The 16,729-nt window shown below is 35.9% G+C and overlaps 1 protein-coding gene across 1 annotated transcript; it reads left to right on the top strand.

Annotated features, from left to right (window-relative positions):
* Positions 1-364: 364 nt before the first annotated feature.
* Positions 365-16,704, top strand: LOC109048802 (beta-2-syntrophin-like). Its single transcript, XM_042752553.1, has 7 exons — positions 365-1,117; positions 6,088-6,289; positions 7,075-7,282; positions 10,645-10,787; positions 10,884-11,080; positions 12,857-13,035; positions 14,282-16,704. Exons 1-7 carry the CDS (start codon positions 589-591, stop codon positions 14,372-14,374), a joined length of 1,551 nt encoding a protein of 516 aa, XP_042608487.1. The 5' UTR covers positions 365-588; the 3' UTR covers positions 14,375-16,704.
* Positions 16,705-16,729: the final 25 nt, after the last annotated feature.

Below are 16,729 nucleotides of genomic sequence, written 5' to 3'. Positions count from 1 at the left end.
TAAATTATTTTATTTTTTGTATTTTTAATCTATCTATCTATCTATCTATCTATCTATCTATCTATCACTAGTGTATGTTATCATTCAGCGTGGTGTCCTTTTACAAAAGAGATTAGATTTGAATCTAATTAATTATCAATGAGAGAGGCGGGGAATTAAAAAAAAATATATATATTCCCAGCAAAAGTAAAATGCACAAAATAAATAAAGTCCGTTAATAAGGCCGTTGCAGTGATTTCACCAGGGTAAAGTTAACTTTAGTGAAATCACAACACAGCACAGGGTGGCTTGTTGGCTTTTTTTTTTTTTTTTGTGGGGAAAAATAGTTTTAATCCCCGCCCATCTCATGAATAATTAAGCACATACAAATCTTATGGTTATCTCCGCCGTCCGATCTAAGGAGGATGATTTTAATTTTATAGTTTTTATCGTGCAGCGATCACAGATTCAAGCCGCTGCAGAAATACACCGATGTTTTAACTTTTTTAACAGATACAAAATCTGTTCCTGTTCCTTCCTCCGGGGAAATGCGCGTGTGAGTGGGTGTGTCGAGCGAGTTTAAACTTTATGATGAGTTAAAGTTTGATCATGGCCGTGTGGACCCGCGCGGAGAAACAGGGTCATCTGGACCTTCTGCTGAGTGACCGCTGGGTCCGGGTCACCGCGGAGCTCACGCGGGACACGCTCACCCTGACGGCGGAGGGCGAACCCGGCGGGCCCGCGGGATACTCGGAGCACAGCTCTCAGTTAAGAAATGGCGTTTCCAGTGGCAACGAACAGAACCGAGATGTTTATCAGAGTCGCAGGCAATACGACAGCCAACGGGTCAACGGGTCCGACTCGGAGTCCAGCGGTTGTTGTGACCCGGATGGGGTTCGGAGGGTTCGGATAGTCAAGCAGGAGTCCGGCGGGCTGGGGATCAGTATTAAAGGGGGACGGGAGAACCGTATGCCCATCCTCATATCGAAGATCTTTCCCGGTTTAGCGGCGGATCAGAGTCGAGCCCTGCGGGTAGGCGACGCGATCCTGTCCGTCAACGGCAGCGACCTCCGCGACGCCACGCACGACGCGGCGGTGCAGGCGCTGAAGAAGGCGGGGAAGGAGGTGACGCTGGAGGGTAAGCCGATCACTCGAGCCGCGGGGATTCTGCAGGCCCGCACGGAGCGCTGCACTTCTCACTTCAACGAAACAGCGTTTTTATCATTGATGATGTCACAAAGTTCAGAACTTTTAGGCTGGCACTATGAAGAGACTAAATAGGTTTTATAATGTACTTTAGTTATTGTTTCGCTGAGTTTAGAATGTGCTCATGTTAATAAACAAGTTCATTTGACATTTTAACCTTTTAAATATAATTGATGTTTAAGTGTGAGTTACATTAACATTTAAAAATCACAACTGAAGTTTGGATATAAGAATGATAGTGCATGAATCTAGGTCTTTTCTGATAATAATAGATAATTTCTTTTGCTCTAACAGCACATGTTCATTAATGTTCCTCCAAACGCCAGAAGTGAACGTGTAGAGACGGATACTTTCTTGGCTAGCAAGCCACTTTAGTTTGCAAGGCCCACTTTCTATCATCTAATCAATTCCCAGTTAACAATTTCAAATAACGCCCACCTTTCTTTCGTTCTTTCTTGATTGATTGATTGATTGATTGATTGCTGGAAAGTATGCACCGATAGGATTTTTCTTTGGCCGATACGATTTTAACAAACAACTAGTGGCTGATTCCGATACCAGTACCAGTATGGCCAACTGCATAAAGCAGGGCTTAAAAACTAAAAAAATAAAATAAAATAAATAAAATCGATTGGTTCATTCTTAGCAAAATCGGTATTTGAACGTTTCTGTTCCTGTAATCCTCTGTATTAATACCGTCCCGGTTTTAGTAGAAAAAAATACTGGTTAAAAACTTTATTTTTTAAAACTTTTTCTTTGCCAATAATAATAATAAAGTACAGCGTTTTCTTTACTCAAAAAGAAAAATCACGAAGAGAGTTTTGATCTGGTACTTGCGCTTAGACAGACAATACAGCATCATCTTTTCTAGACTTTGACCAGTGGCTTTAAAGACGTTAGGCATTCAAGATATTCAGAAATGTTTGCAGCATGGATTAAAAAAAACCCTACTTCTGTAAGCATTTTGAGAGGAAAAAACTGCCTAAATTAGTAGGCTGTATGTCACATTTTATTATTACATTCAGAAATAATGTAGGCTAAAATACCGGTAAATAAAGCAAAATGCATACAAACATCACAAACACAATTAGACTATTTTAGATTCCTTCTTTCCACAACAAAACCTCTAAAGTTGTATTTAGGCTAAAGATAAACTTCAAGCCAAAACAAATTCATTTAAAGTGAAACTGAAGCCTACACTGATTTAATCTATGATAATTGAATGGTTTTCCTGAGGTAAATTTCTCATGATGTTTTACTAACCTTTTTCTGACTGATTGAGTGATTACATGAGACATGATATATTTCTGTTTCTTTCAAACTGTTTTCTGATGTTCATTCATGTTTATTTTGTGCTGCAACTAGTAGTAAAGATGAAGATGATCAGTTCATGTGCTGCTTGAGCTGAGGTGGCTACAGTGATCTGTCTCGCCACATTAAATATCACAATCCATCTTTATTGTTTGAACTTGGTGATACAATTTCTAGAATTTCAAAGCTGAAAAGTAACAAAGAACAAAACCTGTTGCAATTATTGGATGGGAGGCGCTGGAAATTATACAGTTATACAGGACAAAATAGTTCTAGGCCCCATTTTATAGTTGTATTACTGATAGTCTCTGCTGACGGTGGCCCCGTGTCGTCAGCGGTGGTACGTGTTGTTCTGCAGCACTGCGTCATGATCAGAGATCTGCAGGCTGACGCTCAGATATGTGGAGCAGTGTCTCATGGGATGGGCTCTGCTCACACATACATTATCCTCTGTGGCACTGGCCTAATTAAAATGAGAGCTGAAGCTGTTTGATGGTCCTGGTGGATCTAATGAGATCTTTAAATGGCTCAGAAATTATCCCATGATGTGGCACAACTACAGTACAGCCAATTCTAGAGTATTCCACTAGAGAACTGCTCAGAGATATGCAGTTATAAACCAATCAGTTCAGTTTCTGGTGAATGATTGTTATCAGATGCATGTCAGATGAGTGTAGCTTCTCAAGATGTTGTGTGAAGCAGCACTGAACGCTGAAGCTGATAAGAACAGGATGCTGGTAAAGACCACAATTCATCTGAGAGTGAAATGGAAAGCAATTCATCCAGCCATAATAATAAGTAACTTGCAGAATAGAGATAACATTTATGAGAAGTTCAGTCTCCATGAGTAAGCTGATGCAAGGTGCCATGCTTTACTTCTTGGGGTGAAATATGTATATGTGATGATGTTTGTTTGATAATGTGAATATTATTTGCTCTTTTTTTTGTAGCTGCTGTTTGAATAACTGTAAGCATAAAAATTAGTAACTTACAATGTTTCTGTTAAATTGTTATCATGTTAAATACAAATTCAGTCTTATTAAAATATTTTAGAACATTCATATGCTACTAGACTAAAAAGATATAGCGTGTATGTGTAGTTAATAAATTACACTAACATTAGGATACTTGTATCCTTACCCTGGAGTTGGATCACTCTCTTGCTATGAAATTAACTAAGTTAATAATTTAAAAAATTTGCTTGATAATATTCAAGTCAAGTCAAGTCATCTTTATTTATATAGCGCCTTAAACAAAAAAGATTGCGTCAAAGCAACTGAACAACAATAATTAGGAAAACAGTGTCAATAATGCAAAATGACAGTTAAAGCAGTTCATCATTGAATTCAGTGATGTCATCATGCAGCTCAGTTCAGTTTAAATAGTATCTGTGCAATAATTTGCAATCAAGTCAACGATATCGCTGTAAATGAAGTGTCCCCAACTAAGCAAGCCAGAGGCGACAGCGGCAAGGAACCAAAACTAATATCATGTATCTCACAGGCTAACGATAGGATGATATGACTATCGCCCAGCACTAGTAAGCAGGCATGTTGATGCTCTATGGTTGTTTATGGATTATTATGGGTTGTATGAATTATAGTCATGATGGGTATTTTCACTTTTTGGAGATTCAACATTGTTGCCTGTTCGCTTGCATTATATTAGCTCACAGAAATGGATAAAAACAAATTGTGTTCGGCTGAAGTCATAAATTTTGGGATGCTATAAATGAGATAATGCATTTAGAAGATGCTTTTGAGATTCTGAAGGTTATTCATAAAAGCTTTGATCATCTTCGGAACACAATTTAAGATATTTTGGATGAAAACCGGGAGGCTTGAGACTGTCCCATAGACTGTTAAATAAATAACAGTGTGGAGAATACTTTTTGTACACGAAGAAAACAAAAAAAAATTACTTTATTCAACAATTCCTCTCCTCTGTGTCTCTCCAAATCAGCGTAGCGCCATTTTGACAAATCTGAGCAGTACGCAGGCGATGCTTTTCATACTTTCCTGGATCTTGACATTTGGCAGTCTATGGGACAGTCACAAGCCTCCAGGTTTTCATCAGAAATATCTTAAATTGTGTTCTGAAGACGATCAAAGCTTTTACGGGTTTGGAATGACATGGGGGTAAGTGATTAATCACAATATTTTCATTTTGGAGTGGAGTATCCCTTTAAAGCCCTTTCACATCAAACCATGAATTAAATAAACTGCAGAACGTTATGCTTCTTATTATAAATCTGCTGTTGTCAACAAAAAGAAGCACTGGGATCTTCCTGCCAAAATAAAAGCTGAGAAAAACCAAGAACTCCCATCAACATTCATAAATGTTAGTATTGTAATTTTACTGTTGTTCTGTAAAATAATACAAGACAATAAAAATAATAATTACAACAGCTCTATTAAAACGTTTATTATAACATCTGTAAAATTTTCTTAAGTTTTAAAAGGATTCTCTTTTGCTCAGAAAGACTGAATTTATTTGTACAGTAACAAATACATGCCTGATTCAAGAAGGGGGGGCTCAAAATGGCCAAAAAATATTATTTTACTAACTTGTTAATTTTAAGTTCAATTGTGCTTGTCTGCTAGAATGTTTATTTATTTATTTATTTAACCAGGAGAGTCCCATTGAGATTAAAAACCTTTTTTTCAAGGGAGTCCTGGCCAAGAGGCAACAACATTTACACAATTATAAACATACAAAGAAACATTAAAATAAAACAGGTTATGAAAAACAGTTGCACATTATTGAGGCAGTCTTCATTGCTTTCAGCTTAGTTTTAAAAGTGTTTAAGGACAAGAGCTCAGTCAGTTTCCAGTCCTTCTGCAGCATATTCCAAGCAAAAGGAGCCAAGTGTTAAAACATGTTCAGTGTTAAGTAAATATTTTTAAATTTTGTAATCGATTATTTTTTTTGAAAAGCAAAACAAAACAGTAAAAAGCACATTTTGGCTATTTAATTTATGCAATGGTGAAAAAAATGGCAAAATACATGGGGAAAAATGCGAAAAACCGTATTCAGCCTTCGGCCCAGTGTTTCATTTTGTTCAGCTTCGGCCAAGAATTTTTATTTCGGTGCATCCCTAGCATGAGCAGCTCTTGAATGGAGTTCTTTATTTTTGTCTTGTTGGCACCCAAACAACCACAATTTACATTCATCTGTCCAAACTGAATTCCTCAGCCAAGCCCAGTGTGTTTCTGCTCAGGCATGTTATCAGTAAGGAGCAGTGTTGCTGTTGTTGTTTGTAAGGATGATGACACACTTGGCTTAATGTTTCAGACATTTGAACAGTTCATGACAGTATGAAGAAAACATCTAAATATGATTTAAGAATTCAGATGTTTTATTTAGGTCCTAGACTTGTGACGAAGTGGCTTTTGGATCTTCCTGTTCAATGTTAACAGTCCTGTCCAGTCCTGTGAAACATCATCAAAACATTTGACTGGACCTAAAGCTCCAAGTCTTTGCCTCTTTTGGTCAATAACACACACACACTGATCCTCATGTGTAAATGCTTTTTTTTTTTGGATGTTTCTGATGTTGAATGCTGAGTTAGGCTGTATGTGTTGTGTGCAGTGAAGTACATCCGGGAGGTGTCTCCGCTCTTTAAGAAGTCCTCTGTGAGTGCGGATCTGCCTTGGGATGGGCGTCTTCAGTCCCCAAACCTCAGCAGCAGCGACGAGTCGCCCAAGAGCAGTGTAAGTCGTGACAGGAAGGTCATCCCACTCAAAATGAGCTTCATCAGCCGAAACCTCACCATGCCTGACCTGGAAAACAGGTGCGTGGTGTAAGTGTGTGAGATTTCTGAAGTAACCAGAAGCAGTTTTTTGCTAAAGTGGTTGACTATGTCTTTCTGCTATGAAGATAACAGCAACATTTGAATTTGAATCTCATAAAAACATGTCAAGGTCCCTAAAATCCACACTTGATGTAAATTAATTTAAAAATATTAACTAACATAATGAGATCATGATATTACAATTATGACAGTAGTGCTGTCAATCGTATCCAAAATAAAACATTTTGTTTGCATAATATATGTGTGTGTACTGTGTATATTTATTATGTATATATAAATACACACATTTGCATGTGTATATACATATTTAAAATATTTACATGCATAAATTTATATTCATATAATTTAAATTATATATAAATATATTTAATATAACAAACACTTATTTTGAATGCGATTAATCGTTTGACAGCACTTATATGACAGTACCTGCCTCGGACATAAATACATAATTTTTTTTTTTTACAAGTAATGCTAGTATTATGTTGTAAATTCAAGTTAAGTAACAAGAACTTTTCACAAATAACTTTCAAGAAATACATTATATTATGTAGCACGTTATATTGTATGTATAAAGACATACTTAGTATACTTAGTATATTTAATGGTGCTAAAGATAAAGGAACTATTGCAAACATAAAATATTTTCACTTCAAATACCTATATTATTCAAAGATCAATTATATTATGTAGCACGTTACTTGTTATTTGTAAGCGCAGCACCGTGATGGGGAATATTTTCAGGGATGCTGTGTTTGTTTCAGGCTGCTGGAGCTTCACTCTCCGGACGGCCAGCACACCGTGGTGCTGCGGTGTAAAGACGGGGCCTCTGCTCACTCCTGGTTCACAGCCATTCACACAAATGTTGCTGCCCTGTTGCCACAGACCATGGACCACATCAACTCTTTCTTGAGCAACCCCAGCGCCAACACACACTGCACACTCAAACACATCGGCTGGACACAAAAACAGGTCTCTCTCTCTCACACACACACACACACACACACACACACACACACACACACACACACACACACACACACACACACACACACACACACATTTTTCAGTGAATTTTATAATGAAATTTAAATAAATGAAAAAACAACTTTAGGTTGGAATGTTTTGATAAATGTATGTACTACAATTAAATTTTTTACCTGTTAGTGATGTCTTAATTATAATTGTTAGATTAACAACAAACTGGAGTAGAAAGTTAATTATATCATTATAGTGCATTGTTCAAATTCACTACCCTTTCGTTATGTTCGGGATGAAAACATCCACTAAATTAAACTGCTGTAAAAATGTATCAGATAAATATTATTTTTCCATTTTTTTTTTTTTTTTTTTGCATAAATCTATTAATCAACCTCAGTCCTGATCAAAACTACCAAATGTTTAAAAAAATCCAAGATTTTAACTCTTTAATTGCGAAGTTCATAAATGATTGGTGGTTTTCCCTGTTGGGAAGAGGTAAAATTTGTTATTTTTACAGTTGATCACTAGGTGGGACCATTAACACTTTAGATAGGCCTGTGCAAAAATAACTTCATTTCTGACTTGTATATGGAGCTATATGGAGCATAACAGCATATTATACACAGGGAATTTTACCTCTTCCCAACAGGGAAAACCGCCAACAATCAAGAATGCATGATTATATGGTGTCATGGCTTTGTAACCAAAAAATTTTGTTATAATGGAAGTCAATGGGGCAAAAACAGCCACCAACCATAAATGAGGGAGAAACAAATAAAATCTGATGCTGCACAAAAACTAACAATGCATCAAAGCCAACATTGTTGTTACTAATCTTTGACATGCCCAAGACTCTGATAAAAGGTAAAAAACAATTACTTTCATATTGAAAATAAGTCACTTTGTGTGTGTGTTTTTTTTTCCCAAATCAGTGACATAATTTATGAACTTGGTAATTAAAGAGTTAAAATCTTGGATTGTTTTTTTTTTAAACATTTGGAAGTTTTGATCAGGACTGAGGTTGATTAATAGATTTATGCAAAAAAAAAAAAAATTAGAAAAAAATTAGAAAAATAATAATATCTGATACATTTTTACAGCGGTTTAATTTAGTGGATGTTTTCATCCACGAACATAACGAAAGGGTAGTGAATTTGCCCACAGTGTATTGTTGAGTTTTTGAAAATTTTCAAAGCATTTTCCCGAAATATGTGTAAAAATAAGATTTGTCACCAAAAATCATTCCATTTGCTGAAACACAGGGAAAGTTGTGGCCAAAATAAGACTCAACGAAAACGTCCCCAACAACACATAAGGGTTAAATTGTTAGATTAACAACAAACTGGAGTAGAAAGTTAATTATATCATTATAAATTTTATATAAAAACTTTTTTGTTACGGTTTATGTGTAATTTAAAAGTTTTTATACAATTGAACAGTTCAGTCTCTGTTGTTAATGTTAACCTTTTATATAATTATCCATTCATATCAAAATATCGTGATACGGTAATGTCGCGATATTAAGTCCACGATATATTTATTGCAATATTTAAAAAAAAAAAAGACAAATGAATTGGAAAAAATTAAAATTTTGTACATTTTAAAGTTAAATTATTCTGTCTAATGCAATTCTAGAGTTCAAAATTAAGTGCTCCAATAATAACAACAATGACAGTAATAGCCATATATTGTAAAACAATTGCACTGTAAAATAAATGAAAATGAGCATTTCATAGGTATATTATATGTGCTTTACACTACAGTAGGGAAATGGGAATACTTCTTTCCTAATTTCTACACTTGAAAGAGATGTTTTGAATTTGGACTGCATTTAAACCGCTAGCTGCCAGCAACTCATACTTCAGCTTCAGTGAAAACATGCTTACAAAAACAAATCTAGTGAAATGCTGGAGTCATCTCCTATGAAAATAAAGCCTAACTGGTGCCTATTGTGCTCCCAAACACGCGCTAAACTCACATCAAAGCAATAAACGAGCTGACTGCATTCATTCAGTGTGAACGAAGCCGTTCTGAGGAGCAGAAAACACCGGATCACGAGCTGATCGCCTGAACGAAGTGTGTGCTTCACTCTGAAACACGCACCGAAGACTTGATGAAGAGATTAAGCCACATTGTGCTTTCGGTTTGAGTTTGTTTGACAGATACTGTGCCAAAGCATAATGGCCCAAAACACAACTTTAAAGAGCCTTTATGTCAGAATGAGAAGTTTAAATATATTTTAAAAATATTGTTGCATATCGTCATGTGACCATGTTAATTTTGAGACAGTTTTGCTATCGCGATATCACGATATTGATAATCGTTACATCTCTAATATAAAATGTTTTAACATCTCTTTTAGTCGTATTTAACAGATAAGGAATATATACTGATATATACAATTTTATGTAGCCAGTTTTGGGAAGGTTACTTTGGAGATGTAATAGGTTACAGATTACAAGTTACCCTGCTTAAAATGTAATAAGTAGTGTAACCATTTCAATTACTTTAGTAATGTAACCGAGTACATTTGATTACTTTTTAATTTATTTTCTAAATCTTTAATGTTTTCATCTGTTAATGATTTTGAAACATGTAAAGCAGCAGGTTAACCTTACACTGATTACTGTCAGATTTTCAAAATCCTTCATCACTTTAATCAAGATTATAATAATTTCATTTTAAAGCACAGCCATCACAGAATCAGACTTTAGCACCTCTTTTTACGTTGAGACCGTTCTGAAGTTATATACAGATTTGAAACCATAACAAGATATAGTTTAATAGCTACAATACTGTTTTTGAAATCAAATCTTTGCATAGCTGTGACAGGAAACACTTGCATCTAACAATGCCCTGAAAAACAAAAACAAAAAAAAAACAGTTAATTAAAAAAAAAATAAAGCATACACATAAACCTAAATATGAAATAAAACAGTTACAGAATAAGCACGTGTCCTATTCTGTGTCCTTATCTCCTGAAAAATTGGTGTCTCTTATTTTAAAGCAGTCAGTGCAATTTATGAAAGAAACCAATTAAATCTGTGTATGTATGAAAATATTCAGATGTAACCCTCTTTGTAATTATTAACATTTTCATGAGCAACTGTAATTTAATTATACATTTTTCACAGTAACTGTAACTGATTACAATTGCATTTATTTTGTAATTACATTACGTAATTTAATTACATGTAACTAGTTACTTCAGACACTGTATGTAGAGAGCTGTTCAGTAATATAGATAGTTTTCTGTGCAGTTTACAGCATTAGTTGAGAGATATTTGTCCTTTGCACATGCAAGCGGTGTGTACTGTAAGTGTAACGGCTGGCTGCGGTGTGTGTGTGTGCAGCTGGAGCTGGATGGTGGGCGGCATCAGTACAGACGAGTGGTCATGGCGCTCACAGAGAAAGACCTCCTGCTGTTCCAGTCAGTGCCGTGGACGCATGAGAGCTGGACCTCTCCTCTCCTGACACACCCGCTGCTCGCTACACGGTCAAACCCTTACTTTAGCAAAGCCTGATGTACTGTAAGAGTCACAGTGGAATAAACGCAGTGTGTTCTGTCTTCTGTGTTGGTCTCTGTCTGCAGGCTGGTTCACTCGGGCAGCGTCCGCAGCTCACCGGCTCTGGGTGGAGATCTGGTGTTCGCCACACGAACAGGCACCGGCCGAGGCATCGAGTCTCACGTGTTTCGTGTGGAGACACACTGGGATCTGTCCACATGGACACGTGCGCTGGTGCAGGGCGGACATCTGGCTGCTGAGCTCATCAAAGAGGTTTCCATAGGTGTGTGTGAATATACGAAGAAAAGAATCTACCCTTTGCATTAATACACATTTCTTAAAAACGTTACTGATCAGTCCTACCTTTGTAAAACCTGGCTGTAATGTAAGTCCATAGAAGTCCTGTGTGTTTGAGTAGTTTTAAAGTTCGCATGAAATGAAAATCTGTTTTCTAAATGCATGTATCTTATCATTAACAAAACAAGTAATCAAATTTTATACATCATATAAATAAAAATATAATAAAATCTGGTCACATATGCAGGACTTCTGCAATCATTTAGTCAGCTTAAATCCCGCCCCTGCAAGCTTTCAATGAAATTTTACAGAGCATATTCATAAACATATAATAGAAGCACAAGCTACTGCGAGATGTCGTTTCTAAACTTTAAATACATTTTAAGGAAAATTCTAGGTGCAGTATATGTTAAGCATTTTTATACATTTTAAGTTGTTTCGTTTCTGAGGCAACAAAGAAAAATGTTCTACAGCTTTCCACAGAAATGCTTAAGTATTTTTTTTTTTTATGTTAAAGAGGATTTTTTATACCTCGTGGCTACTGTTGAAATAGCTAGACTTTTGTTTTTTTCTTTTAAAAAAAGGAGGGACAAGTCGAAATAAATTTGTGGCAATCAACATTATGCACACAGTTGCTAGTGAAGGCAGCGAGTGCACAAGTGCAAGCTGAACTTGTTGAACCTGGAATATTCCTGAACACTGTGGGTAAACACTGGTAACTAAAGACTGAAAAGTACCATATCATACTGCAATAACTGCAATAAAATGAGTCAGTTTTTTAAAATCTCACTGCTGTGTAATTTACCAATTTCTTTAAAGGGTTAGTTCATCCAAAAATGATGTCATTAATTACTCGCCCTCATGTTGTTCCAAACCTGTAAGACCCGGAACACAAATTAAGATATTTCAGATGAAATCTGAGAGCTCTCTGACCCTCCATAGACAGCAAGGATCCTTAAACGATCAACGCACAGAAACGTAGCAAGGAGATCGGTAAAATAATCCATGTGACATCAGGGGTTCAACCGTAATTTTACAAAGCTATGAGAATACTTTTTGTGCACCAAGAAAACAAAAATAATTCATCTCCACCCTATAGCGTTTTCTTTGCACACAAATAGTATTCTCGTAGCTTTGTAAAATTACGGTTGAACCCCTGATGTCGCATGGATTATTTTAATGATCTTCTTGCTATGTTTCTGTGTGTTGATCGTTTAAGGATCCTTGCTGTCTATGGAGGGTCAGAGAGCTCTGGGATTTCATCTGAAATATCTTAATTTGTGTTCCGGGTCTTACGGGTTTGGAACGACATGAGGGCGAGTAATAAATGACAGAATTTTCATTTTTGGCAAACTATCCCTTTAAGATAAGATAAACACAAGCTAGAATGCTTTGTAACGTAACACTTTATTCCAGTTCTTTAAGATTAATATCCATTACATTTGTAAGCCCATGAAACCTTACAAGCACATTTGACCAAGAATCATGTTGTTCACCAAAATGTCCAAATTCATTCCTGTTGGATGTTGTGTAGTTCTCTTCTGTTCTGTAGTCTGAGTAAAGCTTAGCAAAGGGGCGACTGTGGGGGAAAAAAGCTGGACTGAAAATGTCTTTTCCCTCTGTGTGGTGTTACAATAGCTGTCCGGAGGAAATGTTGGAAATATTGAGCGCTTTCCTTCCTGAGTTCCAGCCAGCACAGAAAACATAAGATCACGTGAATTCATCTTCTGTTGGTTCACATCTGTCTGTCTGCGCTCCTCAGGCTGTGTGTTGAACAGACAGGACGTGCGTCTGATCCTGCACTATGACAGAGGGTTCACGGTGAAGCGGGAATCTGGCGAATCCGTGCTCTTTCACTTCCCCTACGAGCGGCTCAGGATGTCTGCAGACGATGGAGTCAGGAACCTCTACCTGGACTTTGGTGCTCCAGAGGGAGAGATGGTATGAGACACGTGATGTCTACCTGTGATGATGGGATGAATGAACACACATTTCTGGAGCCCTTAATGAATGGGTCCTGTCGGTCCTGACATTATAAAACTTTCACTCATTAAGGCCTCCATAATTCTCTTATTTTATTTATCTGTTATATATAGCTTTTTTTGTCTGTGAAGTCTCTAAAAATGCATGTAATCTAGAGTGACTAGAAATGTTTGGTAATCATTAGTCAAAATATGTAGGATCCCTGTATCCACCTTTTTCCTACGCCCCATGACACTCTGTGCAAATTATGGGAGTAATTTCCGTTTACACTGTAAACACCCTAGTGAAAAATAAATATACTTAAATGTATTTGAAATGCATTTACTTCATGCTAAGTATACTACAAATGCATCTTCATGTTTATGTACTCAATAAAAATACCCTGCAGTTGTACTTTTAGTATACTGAACTGTTATACTTAAAGTCTGCTAAACTAATTTTGTACTTAATGCACTTTAATTGAACTTCAGCACTACTTCCACACTATTAAAGACATACTTAGTATATTTAATGGTGCTTAAGATAAAGGAACTGTTGCAAGTATACTTTAGGTGCACTTTAAATATTTTGCATTTAAAGACCGATATTATTCAAAGATCATACAATACTCATAAAAAGTGGCATTAAAACACATTTTAGGCTTATTATTAATAAAAGGGCATTTTGCACAAATGTAATACTCCAAATAAATAACTCCTTAAGATCCACAGCAATATTACAGACGTGTTAAACATCATTATAGTAATATATGTCTATATTTCAGAACAATTGCATTTTACAGCGTCCATGTGAAAGCAAATCTGGAAATAGACGTGAGGATTTGGGGAGAAAAATGAAAGATTCTTAGTGCATGCCAGGCAATTATTCATGGTTTATATCGTAAATTCAATTAGTAGAGCAGACCACAAATGCACAGTATATGTTGTTTTTTTTCTTCATTTGCTTACAGTGGAATACAAAGGACACATGAAACACACATACTGTAGTTATATCACATCACATTACTATACCAAACGTAACGCTATTCTCCTGACTTCTGAAAATAGAAAGTGAATGAAAATTTATAGCCTATTTAGTCGACATGGCGGAATCTTTTTTAAATGAATTGTTGCAGTCTTTTTGAGTGGAACTTCCCCAAAATTGGAAGTGCGGGAAAAAGGTGGCTAGTTCTCATAATAATCAGTGTTTCCGGTCTCTCTTGCAGGTGTTTGAGCTTCACTCGGGGCCGAAGCCTGTGGTCTTCGTGCTTCATTCGTTCCTCTCAGCCAAACTGGCTCGTTTGGGACTGCTCTCGTAGAATCAACAGGAAACGATGGAGGTTCATTTATTTCATTGATTTATTGACGGCTAGTATTTTACCCAAGCAGTGTTTTCATGGTTTACTTCTCTTCTAGCCAACACATTTGTTGTGTGGCTTTCTAAAGCAGAAAACTATCCCAGTTTCCTCTGATCAGGAACGCCAGATGTGCCTTCTCATCTAGAGCCAGCAAGCTTTTACACTCACTTTCAGGCTTAAGGTCACCGTAAAGCTTCGCAGAGTAACCAAAATGAACACATTATTCTTGTATTATCTGTGTTGTTTGTTTTTCACCTAACTCACCTGTATTTATGTTTATATGTATCGCATGGCGAAGACTGTTACATCTGTGTGTTATAATCTGAATGAATGTGTGTCATTTCAATGCATATATATATGGAGAAAATGAAGCTTTAAATACATTCCCTCACGACTGACCAAAATAACCTCCTTAAAGTTAAAACTCTAGAAGGTGTTGAATAGGACTGATTCAGTTTAACTAATATTTGAAAAAAATATAAAGTATAGGAATGTTTTATTAGCTTATCTATTCTCTACATGTCTTAAGAAATACTTCTTCCACATTTATGACAAAACCTGCTCCAGGCCTTGATTTATTTATTTATTTTTTCCCCTGCTGTAGTACATTAATGCTCATTAGATGAGTGTTGAGTCCTTATTACAGGCTTCATAAAAACCTGGAAAGATCAGGGGATTTTAAAATTCAGTTTTCCAGGATTGGAAATGTGAAGGAAATTAATGAAACCTTTTTATTATTAAATAAATCATGGGGAAAAAGGCCTATTTCTATAGTCAGTATATATTTTCTAGTTATGTTTAGCTCTGAAGAACTTTGCTTTTTGTGAGTACAATCTTTATAAAATGGCTTTTAATAATCCTAATCCAGTTATCAGACAAGAAGTTTGAGATTAACTGGTCACAACATGTGGGGACCATCAGGTTTTTAGCACTGGTATGTGGTTTGTCATGGTGTGTATGTTTTATGTTTATCAATATAATATCATTATATATTCTTTATTATCTTATTATATAATGCATGTAATGCAAGCTGAGTTTGAGCATGCGATCTTCTATATCATTAACCCATGGCTTCAGTCACAGGTGCTGTAGTTTAGTGTAGTTTAGGAGATTTTCAGTACTGAAGACATTCCCTCATAAGTATACTGCATTAGGCAACATGCACAGCGGAGGCAGCATGTTCTAGTAGAATAAAATATGACAATATATGGAGCTAATGATGTTTTTAAAATGAGTTGAGCAGTATTTCTTCATAACCGTTGCTCAAGATGAACAGAAGCAATATTTCTATAATATGACTTTATTTTAGCATAAGGCTCACTCCACAAATGTATCTGCACAAGGACCACACGTACAACCTCTTTGATGCTTTAAGTGCTCTTAAACTTTTATAATCTATTGTACATACTAATATCATAAATATTTCAAATCAGAGGAAAACACGTTTTTACTCATGTGGAAACCTTCCTTGTTTCTTCTGAAGTGTCCATTAAATGACAGGTGTGATGCTTTCGGCTGTATTTATTGATTATTCTTTGAGTTTGGTGATCAGTCATAATTTTGGATATTATGTTCTGTCGCATTATTTCCATTTATGTCGTGACATCAGACCGCTTATTGAGGACCCACTGCATTGTCTTAACTATGAAACTTTGAAATGAAACGTTGCTGTCAAGCGATTAATCGCGATTAGTCACATCCAAAATAAACGTTTTTGTTTACATAATGCATGTGTGTATACTGTCTATATAAATAGACACACATGCATGTATATATTTCAGAAAAGTGTTATGTTTATATCTTAAATATATTTATATATAAATATATACATGTAAATACTGTACATGTAAATATTTTCAAAATATATATTGTATGTGTGTGTATTTATATAATGTACACAGCACACATATGTAAACAAAAAGTGTTATTTCGGAAGCGATTAATCGTCTGACAGCACTGTTAAACACACCTGGCCAGGTTTACAGATTGCACAGGTGAGGTGTTTGGAGCTGTCGTCAGCCTCAGACTCTGAATGTACTTTATAAACCCATATAGATGCATGCCACAGTTTCAGTATTTGTTCAGCGCCTTTAGTTAATAGTTTGATTTTTCTTTATTTTGAAGAGATAAGGTTTGAACCAAAGTTCACTTGTGGCAGCTTGCAGCACACAATCAAATGCAAAAAAATGCTTATTTGTTGTACATGTATTATAACTCCCAAAGCCTGTAACCTGAAGCTATGCATTATGTCTTTATGTATATGTCATATAAATAAAAACATGTAAATTAAACGAGTGTTAAATAGTGTTAATATGG

Source organism: Cyprinus carpio, chromosome B25 (assembly GCF_018340385.1).
Source record: "Cyprinus carpio isolate SPL01 chromosome B25, ASM1834038v1, whole genome shotgun sequence".
In the NCBI taxonomy this organism is placed as follows: Eukaryota; Metazoa; Chordata; class Actinopteri; order Cypriniformes; family Cyprinidae; genus Cyprinus; species Cyprinus carpio.
This window is presented reverse-complemented; position numbering and strand designations above follow the sequence as displayed.

Excerpts from the sequence above, each read along its gene's own strand:
- LOC109048802 (XM_042752553.1), top strand. The coding sequence starts at position 589 with ATGGCCGTGTGGACCCGCGCGGAGAAACAGGGTCATCTGGACCTTCTG. Across the intron at positions 1,118-6,087 it reads GAAGGAGGTGACGCTGGAGG|TGAAGTACATCCGGGAGGTG; the intron begins GTAAGCCGATCA and ends TGTTGTGTGCAG. Across the intron at positions 13,036-14,281 it reads GTGCTCCAGAGGGAGAGATG|GTGTTTGAGCTTCACTCGGG; the intron begins GTATGAGACACG and ends TCTCTCTTGCAG.